Below are 13,642 nucleotides of genomic sequence, written 5' to 3'. Positions count from 1 at the left end.
TTCTTGAAGCTGAAGAATGTAGTACAGGTCTACATGAGTTCTCTTGCTGTGTTCTCCTCTGTTCTTCTCAACGGGTTCTTCAGTCCTGCACTGGAAAAGCCAAATAGGTGCAAATCCTGGAATTTCAGCATTGGCCCCTTTCTGTCAAAGGGCAGGTCTGTTCTGAAGTTTTTCTGCTGGGTTCGCAAGGATTTTTGTGGGTTTGCTCATACAAAGTATCTTTAGACTACACAAAAAACTTCTCTTAGGTTGACTTTTTGGCAGGTTCTCTGGGTATCATGTTTGTTCTGGAGAAACGTCTTTTGACTCAAAGAATTGCTTCTCATATGGGTGGATTCTCCTTCTGGGACAAACTAAACACAGCCATCAGTGTCTTCTCTACTTTTATGGCTCTAATGCTTAGAGCAGTTTCATTGAGAGATCTCTTTGTTTTACTTTAGGTCAGTCAAATGTTGTCAGTTCTGTGAAATAACTTTTCTCATTGTTTTTCAGATAATTTCTGCCCAGTGACAATATATAATTCTTCCTGAGTCAGTGCATTTGAGATCTTGTATCTTCAAGAGTTAAATTTTAATTTAGAACTACAGTCATCATTTTGGCTTTCCATATATTTTCTAAGGGAAAGTCTTTTATTGACAGAAACAAAAAAAAATACATATTTAAAAAAAAATACATATTTAAAATGCAGCTTTGAAAACATCTGCACTGCAGAGTCCACCACCCAAGTTGTCTTAAGGGCCAGAAATGAATGCTGTCGTGTTTGGATGTCACTGTGCTGGAGCAGCTACATGTTGGTGTTTACTGCTGAAGTACTTGGGAACTGGGAAGGGACCCAAAAAAATCTTTGTGTCTTTGAGCTTAATCTTAGCACAACCATAATGCTGTAAGACCTAGAGGGAAGAATCCTGGGAATACTACTGGTTATGTGTGGAGCCAGCATCTTTTGACATGAGAGTTTTTTACCAAGGTCCTTCATTCTCCTGCTGAGGCCAGGCAGAGCCAGGGTGTGGATGAAGCAGGCAGAGCTGATGTTGGGAACTGTGGCTGATTCAGTCACATTTTCTGAAGCAGCCAGTACTGGGCTGGGCTGAGGTGAACTAGGAGCCTGGAAAAATTTGGTGCTATGGTAACTGCTGAGGCTGCTGGTGAGTGGAAACAAGACTGTTCTGACTGAATCACCAGCATGTGTCTGTGTGTATTTTTGTCAGTCTGCTCTATTTGGAATTGGTCTACTGATGCAGCATTTTTGAAGCTTCAGATTAGGTGTGGGGAGCAGTTCCAAGTACTCAGTGTTCACCGCTGAGAAGATGGTTTTAGGAGGTCACTTTGTGTACCTTTGCATCTTACCTATGATGGATAATGGATATAAATGTATTATTACCCCAAAAATGATGTTTTTCTCTGGGTGCTGACATTCCTGTGTATCCTTTTTATTTTTTTTTTAAGAACCTATTTTAATCTCTCAAAAGGGAACTCCAGTTAAGGGATACCCCACAGGGAGTCTATCCACACCATTATGGCCTGAAACCAGGGGTGATACAGGCAGGCAGCCCATAGAGATTTATGTTCAATGATATTGAATATCATAATTGATTCATTATTAAAAAAAAATAAAAGGCAGTAGTTTGCTCTTGATGATGCCCACAAATACTGTTTAACTAGTATTGCATTTGTTGCATACACAAAACTGATTTGGAACATTTGGAATTGAGGATCTGAGAAGCTGTTCTGCACCAGGTTCAGAAAGCATCTGGTGCTTTTGGGGGTGGTGGAGTTGAAGATTAATTTTTTTTCCCTCCCAGTTTTCAAGAGAATAGAGTGATTTTTTTTCTCTGAGGCTTTATTGATCTTAAAGCTCGTTTCATCCATTACTTCTGGATGTAATTACATAAATTGATTGTAGATGGGAAAAGCAAAGTAGCATTTTCTAAAACAAAACCCAGCAGTCAAGTCTGTGACAATTTGAAATTCTGAATCTAAGCTGTGGGCTGTGGAGTTGAAACTCAGCATGGTGAGGGAGTCTGTTTTTATTTTAGGTTGTCTGCAAATTCTATCTACAGTTCTACAGCCATTATGGTCTTATTTTTAAAGTTTGTCTTGAGCTTTAAATGGGAGCAGAAGTTGAAGAGCAAAAAACTGTGAACCAGGAAGGTTTGTGGTCATGTTCCTTTTTTTTTAGCAACATATTTCCATGGTGTTGTGTATCTAGATTAAAGTGTAATTTTAAATTTAGAATTTGTGGAGTTGTAGTGCTTGCTTTTTATAAAAATACAAGTTTCCAATCTCAATTTAAAGCTATGTTGTCTGAAAATGGAAAGATACTATTGTATAAGTTTTGTCTGTGGTTATGTGCATCAGATTTGCTGCTGTACACAAAAGAAGGGGGGATGAATCTGCATAGAAAATAATGAAGTTAAGCAGGGTAAGCAGAAGTGAGCAATGACCTATTTTATCTGAGTTCAACAATTAGGTTATTTCCTCTAATTTCCAATGTTTTCCTTGGTGTTGCCACCCTTGTGCAATGTGGACCCAGCAAGGGATGGGGACAAAGGGCACCCATGGAAGTGCTGGAGCTGGGATTGTGGTGAAGCTGTGCCAAGGCTGTGTGCAGAGGTGTTTCCTCTGTTCAGTTCTAGCTCTGTTCATGTCAACAGCAGCAGATGTAGAGGCAGAGGAGCAGACAAGCTCCCTCGGGCAGTAAGGAGGGATGGAGTTGGCCTGTGGCCCTGTGCCAGCAGAGTTGTGCTGCCTGATACTGAAAGGAAGGAATCTGACACCACCACATGACAAAGTGGCCACAGTTCTGCGGTGTTTTACCTTCAGCTGAGCCAAATAGATCAGGACGTAAGAAACATTCCCTATGCCAAGAGGCACGTCCTGCTCTTTGAACGAAATTTCTCACAGCCAACAACAAATCCAGGAGGTCTGGAGCTTGGTGATGAGACCTGGTGAAGTTGATGGGGATGGTTCTGCCAGAGAAGCAGAATGGTCTACTCCTGGACAGGTCTTTGCTAAGTGTTTCAGACCTCCCAGTGTCAGGATGATCATTCTGGTGTTATTGCTTCAGGTTTAAATGGTGCTTTTACATTGAGCTGAAGCCTTTGGGTACTTGGAATCACTTGGAGCTCCTCTCAGGCTGGAGCAGTTGGCAGAGGTGGCACTTGTCACTGCTCTCACAGAGCTGAGTGCAGTTGTAGTTGTGGACTGGGATCCTGGCTGCTTGCACACGTAGTTAGAAAAAAGCACATGGTAAAACCCACCATGTAATAAGGAAATCTCTGTAACAGCAGAAGAGTCCAGACTCATTAGAAACACAGAAATTGAACAAGAGCTCTCTTATCTGCCAGTGCACTAAGAAGATGGCAGGGAAGAGCTGGAGTAATCCTTGCAGACATAGGGGAAAATCTTCCATATTGTGCCTGGAAGGCTGTAAAAATATCCCCCAATTCAGTTCATTACAGATGCATTTATGTCAGGTGGGGTTGAATTTTTAGATGCCACAAATGCCTGCTTTGGAGAAGCTCTCATGAGTCAGGGAGCTCCTGAGGATGTAATTTCTGACTCGTACTCTGAGAAGTGCAGAAAATGTTTACAGCAAAGGTGTGTTTAGAAGTTGCTCTGCAGCAGTGACCATAATCAGGGATGTTTGGTATCCTTTGAGAAGGGCTATAAAAGGCCCTGAGACCCTGCCACTTCAGTATTCATCCAAAAACCCCACCACCCAACAACAAAAAAAGTCAGAAAGCATACCTTGTAAATTGTAGAAGCTTGTTTAAGAACAGCTAATAAAATCAGAAGGGTAAATACTCTGAGATGGTACAGAGACTGTTTAAGAAGACATTTTATTGGAGGATCAGACAGTTGACTAAATTAGACACAGGGATGAGAGGCAATAGGGATACACACCTCAAAAGTTCAAATTTTATTCAATGAGAAAAATTGAAAGAACAAACTTTTAAGCTTAAAAAAATCAATAAGTTTGTCCAAAATGAGTTGAGGGACATCTGGCTCTAAGTCTGAAATCTTAAAGGAATATTTTTCTTTAAAAAGATTAAATTATTAAAAAATAATTTTTAATTTCAAAGCTCAGTAACCTAAAAATATGGGAGTGTGTTGAAAAAAAACCTGAGCTGTGCTACTAGAGAATATTAAGAAAATTACAGACCATGGAAATTAACAGAAACGGAAGACACAAAATGGGAATGTGCGTAAGTATTGCAGTAAGGAAGAGGAGATTTTGTGAAGGCTGTCTTTGCCTTACTCTCCTGCTGGACAGGTGGAAAATTATTCTTATGAGGGCAGAATAAACAATCCCAACTTGATACAAAAAATGGCCTCTGGACTGCCATTTGAGTGCAGGGTCAAGCTGTGTCCCACTTCCATGGAAAAGTGAGTTCAGTTCTCACCTGCACTCAAAACATAAATGGAATAATAGAAATCCGGAGGGGGAGGAATAGAAACCAAAACAGAGAACATTGTTATGCTGTTATCTGTAATCACCTTGGGCTTGTATTGTGTGGTGCTGGTGGCTCTGGTTATTCCCTGCCCCTCAAAGAAGTTACAGAACTGGAAGTGTAGCAGGAGCACTGAGGTAGAGATGAGCTTCCATAAGAACAGCTGAGTAGACTGTAATTAACCAGCCTTGAGAAGAGACCTTTTGGGGGGTGGGATGTGAATCAGGACTTCAAAGTCCTTAAGAAAGCTGTCAGGGAAATGCTTTTCCTCTCTCTTCCAATTTTAAAAATGTAAGTACAAAGGAAAAATAGGTTGGGCAGGAATTGAATGGGAAGCTGTAGGATGTTGCCTTTTCAAAGAGCTTACAAAGGTTCAGAAAGTGAGATTGTGTAAAATAGAAGCTGAACAATGAAAGAGTGTTCTTGGAAAGTACAACTGTATGCTCTGTCCTCTGCATCCACTATCAGCTATTTTTGGAGACAGTACATCAGGCTACACAGACATCTGTCCTCATATACTATATCTGCACTTAGGTGTTTTTTTACTGTCTTGTTAATCACCTATATAAATAGTTTTTTTCTGATAGATGAGTAAAAATACCTCACAAAAAGCAAATTGGAAATTAAACTGCTGATTGTTGTCCAGTTCTTTTCCTACCAATTAAGAGCTAAAGAATAACTGTAACTGTACATTGGAAAGCTGTCAGTTACTAAAAGAGACTGACATTTTATCTTGGATTCAATAAAAGACATGAGTAATGGAAAATCTTTAGTAATTTTGTCATTCTTAAATAATTTATGTGTGGGTTGAGTTTATTTTAGTGCTATATTTCTGTTGCAGGGAATCTTGTGCCATGACCATTCTTTTGCTTGACTGCTGTTTTGTTTGGGTTTTTTGAAGGTACATGGGAATAGGACTTTCTGCTCAAGGAGTCAACATGAACAGGCTTCCTGGTAAGTCACTGTTAAGGTTTATTTTGATTTACAGTCTGTGTTAAATGTGCTTTTGAAATAAAGATTTTTCTTTATATATATGAATTAGTGAATGTGTGTTTCTATTAATAAAATTGCATTACTATAATTGTCTTATATCTGGAAGCTTCAGCCTATTGAGTGTTATCTTAAATTGAGTTGCTGGTGTCAATGCAGCCATGATAATTTTATCAGATAATAGAAATTAAGACTAAATTAATGAGTAATGGGTAAAGTGGTGAGCTTTCAGACAGGCACACTCTTCTTTGTGTCTGAAAAGAAAGTAGGAAAATCATTTTGTATTTAATCTGTATACTCCACTTGACAAATTTACATGAAAGAATCTGAAAATGACAGGATAATTGGCCTGTTGTATTGTCTCTCTTCCTTCTTCCCACTGAAAGACTACAAAAATGTGGTAGAGTGGTATTTCCAGTTAATATTGTTGCTTCTTTTGTTTGAAATGTGTGTTTTTGGGTTTGCCTCTTGGTTAAGTGGCTTCTTTTCAGAAATAAGTAATTGGCAATCCTTCTTTGATGGTATCCTTTTTATTGAGTAAAATAACAGTTTCTAGATATGTATTGACACAGTGACTGCTATGCCAGAAATTCTTTCAACTGGGGTTTGTATTTGGTAGAAAGTAAATGTTCTTCAGATGCCAGAATGAATAACAGCTGGTCACTGATGGGGGCTTATTTGGCCTTGGGTGTTGCTTCCGGTGAAGTTGTTTTAAAGACGAAATCTGTGTTCAGCCCTTGTTATGGATCTTGGTATCTCAAAAGGAGAATGTTTTGGGAATGTCCTAACAAAAGAAAGATCTGATATTTTGGGGAAAATGGCTTCAGTGACACCTGTGCTTTAAAGAATTTGCATCTTACTGCATACTGTATGTGTTAGTAATTGTTATGAAAACTGCACCAGTCAGTCCTGCTCTCTCTGCACTTTCCCCCCAGTCCTCCTGATCCAGGTGAGTTGTGTGCCATGTACAAGGCAAAGCATGAATCTAGTCCCATCATCTCCTTGCAGGATTGAATGGCATGGAAAAGGGGTTGTTTGGCTATTAATGGAGCCTGTTCAGGTTAAGAAATGGCTCTGTGGCATGATGGAAAGATGGGGGGAATGTCTTGTAGACTTGGCCTTGCAGATGATTGGTTGGATTATGCTTAATTTAGGATTCTTCTGGGGTTATAACACAGGTAGATACATGGTTCAGTACTAACCTGAGATGGTGTGTACTGAATATCTCAAGTGTGCTGTCCTGAAATTGAAAATTGAACAGCCAGTGTTAATTTTTTTTTTTTTTCTCTTTGGTGACTAAAAATTGCCCAAACCAATTCTGATAAAGGGCTTTAAAGCCCAGGAGTTACATGGGCAGCATTTGTGGCCAGTTTGAGTCAAAGTGCTGTATACCACTGTCACTTCTAGAGTGCATGTGATGAACATGGAATTCTTTTCTCTCAGTGAAATAAAGCATAAAGTGAACTTGAGACTTGAGATAGTGCTTATTTAGCAATGCATTGTACAAATTCGATCCCATGAACCTGTTGTTTGTTTGATCACATGCAGATTATGCTGCCAAGATTCATTCTGTGGTCATAGTTAGGTCGCTCTCCCATCATCTGTATAAGATTAACTACGTGGCTCTGTATTACAGCTCAATAATTATCTTCCTGGCTTTTGGAGAATGTGTGATTTTTTAATTTTATTTTTTTTTAGTATATTGTTCAAGTAACTGAACTGAGAAACATATTTCCAGGCTTAACTGTTATCAGGTCCTTCACAGAACAGAGTAAGTGAGAGCTCACAAAGAAGTGACAGACTTTGGAGTCTTGACTTGGCTTCGCATCAAAGTGTAATTTTAACTTTTTGTGACCTGAAACCCTGCCAAGTTTGTCTCCTTAGACCCTTTCTAAGTCACTTCTGCTTTAACAGATCGATTTTCACTCAGTGTGTTGCCAGGGAAGTGTGTAACCACCACAAGTGGTGGTTGGGAGCCCAGAGTCTGGTACAGGAGCCAAAGTTGGTCCCTTTCTTGTCCCCAATTTCACTGGGGATCCTTGGTGGCACTCTGGGAGTCCTAATTCAAAGAGCAATCTTTCTGCTGGGTTCTGTCTCAAACTCCTTTTCCCCCACAAGGACAAACACTTTGGTCATATCCAGTTCCAAGTCGGGGCATTTGTGCTTTATTGCCAAATTTATTTTGGCTTCAGCCCAGCTGGGTGCTGGTGGGGGTAGTGCTGAGCTTTCTCTGAAGGTTACAAGTGTGATTGGAGCCACATGAGCTGAGTTCCCTTAACTATCCCTGTCTGCATTAGGAATAGAGACTGCTTTTAATTGGAGAGTTCCCTGTCCATGTTCGACTCAGGGTTTCTTTGTGCTGTGCTTTGAAATTCAGTCAGCAGGTCTGAAATAACTGTGGGATTATTATTAACTACCAACTTTTGTGACCCTGACATATCTTGATTTTTTAAAAAAATAATTAAAGACATTTAGAACATTTGCTAATAGGCATTCTGCTTTAAACCAGTGGCTTTTAGTGAAATGTCTGCTCACTTCTTTCCCCACATTCAGGTTTTTTTCACTGTGTGCTGAAAATGCTGTGTGCTCAGCATTTTGGTATTTGAGGATGAAATTACATGTTGCAGCTGAACTGATCTAACTCTGTCACCAAAGGAGAGACACCTGACCCTTCCTTCCTCCCCACCCTATCTGCACAGTCACTCTTCTTCCCTGGTGCAAGCCTTTGGCTCTGGCAGCTGTCACCTTGGCCAGGCCAGTTTTTATCCAGGCAGGAACCTGCCTGCCTCAGCTTGTTGGGATTGTGGTGGGCTGCTTCCTTCAGGACTCATGGAGTGATGCCCTTACTTGTGCATCCTGCAAGTAACATATCTGCATCTTTTATTTTATTATTATTATTTTGCCCTCAGTCCAGTAAGTTTTTCTGAGCCCTGCTGAAAATGCGTCGGTGCTTTGCTACACGGTTTTACCAAACCTTCATGAAAGGGGAAGATGATAAGTGTCCTATCCTTAACATGGATGAGATTGCTCACTGGAAATGAGTCTCCTCTGCATGTGATGTTCTGCATTAGTTCAAATCTTCATGCTGTTGAGAAGTAACATTTCATTTGTTTGAGCTCTTTGAGGGTAAACCCAGCAGAGAGGGAAAGAGGGATGAATCTCTAAGGTAGCAGCAAGTTCTTAATTCTGCGTAAAATGTTGTGAAACCACACCCTTAGGCATGCCCTGCTTCAGTTTCTTAAACAGCATAGATAGGAGCTGACCAATCACTTTTAGAGACTTTAAACACCCTCTGGTTAATAAATGACTTCCCCTGCCATGCAGCATTGTACATGTTGAAGGGAGTGCCAGCTTTCACTCACCATTCTTTGGTTTTCAGAAACACTGGCAATTTTTTCAACTTGCTTTTCAAACAAAAAGATACTGCTTGGCTTATTCACTATTTAGCTGCTCCAAACTCTCTGTTAAAAGAACAAGCTTTCAAACTCAAGAATGTTTTATAGACTTGAATTAGTGTGCAGGCAGATAAATCAGGAGAATTTGGTGTACAGACACCTGCTCCCTATTGCGGTTTGGCTTCTGGGTCTGTATTGCTGTGAGCCAGGTCAGCAAAACCAGAAGCATTTTGTCCAGGTGGCCTGAGTCTTTTGTTCAGCAAAAGGTCCTTGTGAGCAACCCATTTATTGAGACATAAAGATAAAATAGAAATGAGCCCTGGGAATTAAGAATTCCCCATGCTCTCCTCCTCTGTGAAAGCCATCCTTTGTCCTCCATAAACCAGCACATGGACTGGGCTTTCCATTTTACCTTTGTTTGGAGATCCTTTCCTTTGAATTTTCTTGCTGATAGGTTTCTGATGACATTTGGAGGTAGGACTTTATTTCTTCTCAGCTTATCTTACATGCTATCCTGTCAGGGGAGATGCAAGCAGGGGGAGCAAGACTGTTGAGGACTCTGTCCTCCTGTTCATTTATTTGAGAGAAAAAAGTTACTTGTTTCTTCCTTAGGCATGTTCCCAAGGGTTTTTCATGCTAGTGTGCTCCCCTCCGGGAGCAGCCAGAGAAGGGAAGGTGGGTAGGTGTTGTATCACAAAATCATAGAATGTCCCAAGTTGGAGGGGATTCACAAGGATCATTGAGTGCAGCTCCTGGTGCTGCACAAGTTAAATTCTCATGGGAAGATATTTTCCCTCATCATAGTTGGGGATGAGTTTCTGCAGAGGCTCTGTACTTAGATTTTCCAGTCTCAATTCCACAAGGCTCTGGCCTCCTCATGTAACTCTTAAGTTAATCCTGCTACAAGTGAGAAGTTCCGCTGAAGTCTTCCAGGTTTTCCTTCTAGCCAGTTTTGGTTTGGTCTTGGTGTGGTTTTTCTTTTGTTTTTTAAATTTTTTTTGGTTGGTTTTTCTTTTTTGTTTTGTTTTGGTTGGGTTTTTTTTGTTTGCTTTGTTTTCCGTTTGTTTTCTGTGATTGCCATGGAATCTTTTTACTTAAAATGTAAAAGTTTTACTTAAGGAAGTTTTCAGTTTATGCTTTGGATTGTCACTTTGTGTGACTGTACTGACAAACAAAGGACCTGTGCTAAAGGCCTCAGTCCCAGTGCTAAATGTAGTAATTATAGAAGCTGAGACCTCACCAAATCATCTGATCTGAAGCGAATTCAATTATGCATTAGTCCTGCCTGACAGGTGTGTGTCTAAACCAGTCTTTCATTATTTTTCTGGCAACTTCTTCCAACACTGTCCTTGTGCTGGAAACTTTTCCTGATGACAAAGCTGAATATCCCATGTAGTCTGAGTCTATTCTTGGATCACGTGGAGGTGGAAAATAATTAATTCCTTTCCTCTTTGTAGTTCTATGCATGAAAACCTTACCACTGCTTTGTGGTCTTCTCTCCAAATCATACATCCCTGGCTCTTCACCCTTCCCTGTTTGTCAGGTTTTCTCGATTTACAACAACTCTTGTAGATGTTTTCTGAACATTTAATCACTGAATGTATCACAAGCACCAGTATCTTACTTTTTATAGTAAAAGAAAACATTAAAATTCAGAGCAAGTCCAGGAAGTGGCTCTTATCCCATCTTGCGAACAAGGGCAAAGGAAAATCCTTGCCAAGCTTTCACAATTCTTACGGCTTCAGCAGAAACGGGAGGGGAAGAAGCTTCATGGTTACCTGGGAAAATCAGGCCTTTGGCTTCTGGAGAAATCAGCAACAGCCCTGAAGTATGGGATTAAATGCATGAGCAGTATGTGGCAAACAAACAGTGAATCAGTCTGCTTTCAGAGCCTCTTGGCTACATCAGCAACTTGGACGCACTGCTTGATTTTCTGTCTTTAGAAGTAATTTCTATTAAGTTTATTTATTTATGCAGCTGATGAAGCTCTGGTTTATAGTACCTTATGGTGTTGGTCCTGCTGCAAAGCTCTGTCAGAACTATCCTTAAAAATAGTTGTCCAAAAAGGCATGAGGGATTTCCACATGGTGTCATAGCAAAGCCTTAGACAGGTGTTTGTTACACATGCAGTGAGTCCTTCAGCTGGCTGTGCCAGTTCCTGTCCACAAAATTGCTTATGCCTCTGGTACCCTCTAATTTATCCTATCAAACCAGTTTGTGGGGCTGCATGTAAAATGGGTCATGTAATTGGATTAATAATAATGGGTGGGGGGCACTGCTTGATTCTGGGGTTGTTATTAACTTGGATCTGTCCACTTGCCTGGTTCATCACACAGGTAATGCAGGTTGAAACTGCTCCTTTGGGAAACTTTGTTCTCCCAAATCACATGGTTAACAGTGGTCAGAGGTTATTTTTGATAGAAAGAGATATGTCTTGAAAACCTCAATTAAATTTCCTCTCAATTAACAGTTATCCTGATCATGGAGACATTTTTACAAAGGGGCATCTTTCCAGGTATAGTGGCCTGAAGCTGATTTGGCTGGCTGTTTCTCCCTGAATTTTTATTTAGGCTGAGACCTTCTCCTGAAACTTCACTTGGGTAGCCTTTTCGCTGACTTGACTATGCTTTTACCTGAAAGCATAATTTGTACCTCCTCAGAGGCTATCAGTATGTTTAGAAATGGCAGGTTTTAGCATTGCACAGTGAAAGAAAAGAGAGCAAAGTGGGTCAGTTTGATGGGTCAGCTCTAAAATTATTGAATCCATTTGTGCAGAATGGATTTTTAGAAAAATTCCTCTCCATATGAGAGCTCGCCTGGGTGGGTGAAGATTATTGTGGTGCATAAAAAACATACCCTGCCAAAACCAGATACATGTTACAGCAGATTTGAGGTTTCTGGCCTTTGTAAGTCAGAGCCCTTTGGATTTATCTACATGAGTCTCTTGTTTTTGGAGAAGGGGTTTATTTATGTAAGTGAATCTCCTGGTTGTCACCACTGCCTGTACTTTCATTTACATTTTTGGTTGTGCTACCCTGTTTCTTCTAAACTAAACTGCAAGATGCACTCCAGAATCAGAGGTAGTGCACTCCAGCCACTAATAAGTGTTCAGTCCACAACATAAGGCTGAGCAATACAGGCTGCCCAGCCCCATTTGAAAAAAAAACAAAAAACAAAAAAAAAAAAATTTAAAAATCTCATATTGGAGGAAGTGTCCTGAGACCAGTTGAAACCGGTTGTTTCTTTCTGGAATCTGCTCTTACTGTACAGCACCATCTGCTATTTTGAAAATAGCATTTATTTATTTATTTATTTTAGTTTAAGTCAAAATTAAGGTCATACTAAAGAACTTAATAGGAAGTTTGGGCTTCTTGTAATAAAACAAAAGGATTTCCTTTGAACTTAAGCTTTCACATATTTTTAGTGTTAAGATTTTTTTTTTCCCATATGGAATCAATCTTGTGTTCAGTGTATGTAAAATGCCATCATAGGAAAGTAATCTGAGGAGCACTTAATTTTTGTTTATCCTGGGAATACACAACTCATTATATTGTTTCTTTTTTCATCTTCACTCTATGTGTACATGTATTCTAAGTATATTTTAATGCCTGCCCTGCTGCCTCATATGTTGAAGAATCTGAGTTTCTCTGGCATTACTTAACTCATTCTCATATTTTCCCTTCCTGCTTCTACTCTTTGCAGATCAGCTGAACACCTTTTAAAATTAAAATTTAAAACTATAAAATTTTTAAAATTTGGAATTTCTGAATTCTCACAATTATATGATCTTTATTAAAAAAAGGTAATTTATGTCTTTGGGAATCTTTTTCATTTGTGGTTGACTTGTCCACTGCCCATCAACTTCAGCTTAGTTCCACTGAATTGCTCAGTCATCTTCTCATCCCATGTCAGCTTTCTCTTTTTTCAATCAGTTTTTCAGTTTGTGTGCTGAGTTCACCTGAACCCGTATGAAAATTCCAGCTTGAATATTGAAACAGATTTGTTGCATGTGCTGTGAATTCATTCACATCCCATCTTTGTCCCGTAGAAGAACTGGGAGTTCTTTCTTTCTCATTCTTCAGTTTTTCAGAAATCGTTGTTGGGGTTTCTGACAAGAGCTCCGTCCTCTCATGCTGCTGTGCTCTGCAGATTTGGGGTGTTGCCCCTACAGAGCTTATCATGCACAGGGCTGAGCACAGCTTGGTTGGGTGGATGTGTTCTGGAACATGAGCCTCGTGCTCAGGGCTGATACTGCCTGAGCTGGTGTGGCACAGGGGGGTTGGACAGATGTGTTATTTCCTTCGTGATACATGCTGAGGGTAGCACCAGAGTCATCAGGTCCCCAAATGAGGTCAGACCTGATGCTATCAGGTGTGTTCAGAGCTGGAGAGTAACAAAACCAGCTCCTGAACCACAGAATTGGGATGAATTATCTTCTGAATTAAGGTTAAATTTAATATCATGTTTTATTTATGGCCCTGTATATGTAAACTAGGACTGTATGAAAAAGTTCCTGCCTTTTTCCCTTTCTGACTGACTTCAGGTCACGTGTTTGCTCATATAGATTGTGATGATTGTCCTGCCTGCAGCCAGAAAAACTGCTGCCAGGCATTTGGTTGGGTTGCTTCACTTTGATTAATGTGGAAAGTATTGAAGAAACCTCAGTTTAGAATCTAGAAGTCCTTATTGCAACCTCTTAACATCATGAGGTGTGCTTCCTCTGGAAGACTTCTCTCTCCATAAGGTCTTGTGTTTAGATAAGTGGTTTTGTGTTTGTAATTTTCTTAGCTTGTTAAATACCAT

General features: G+C 40.0%; 1 protein-coding gene across 3 annotated transcripts in view; it reads left to right on the top strand.

Annotated features, from left to right (window-relative positions):
• Positions 1-13,642, top strand: part of RANBP10 (RAN binding protein 10) — a 65,707-nt gene that overhangs the window by 11,728 nt on the left and 40,337 nt on the right. For all 3 annotated transcript variants that reach the window (XM_058845771.1, XM_058845770.1, XM_058845772.1), the window contains one exon: positions 5,356-5,408. In XM_058845771.1, coding sequence (XP_058701754.1) covers positions 5,356-5,408 — 53 coding nt within the window. The remainder of the gene's footprint in view (positions 1-5,355; positions 5,409-13,642) is intronic.

The sequence above is a fragment of the Poecile atricapillus genome, chromosome 10 (assembly GCF_030490865.1).
Source record: "Poecile atricapillus isolate bPoeAtr1 chromosome 10, bPoeAtr1.hap1, whole genome shotgun sequence".
Taxonomy (NCBI): Eukaryota; Metazoa; Chordata; class Aves; order Passeriformes; family Paridae; genus Poecile; species Poecile atricapillus.
The sequence above is the reverse complement of the archived record's forward strand: the minus strand, read 5'-3'. Positions and strand labels throughout refer to the sequence as shown.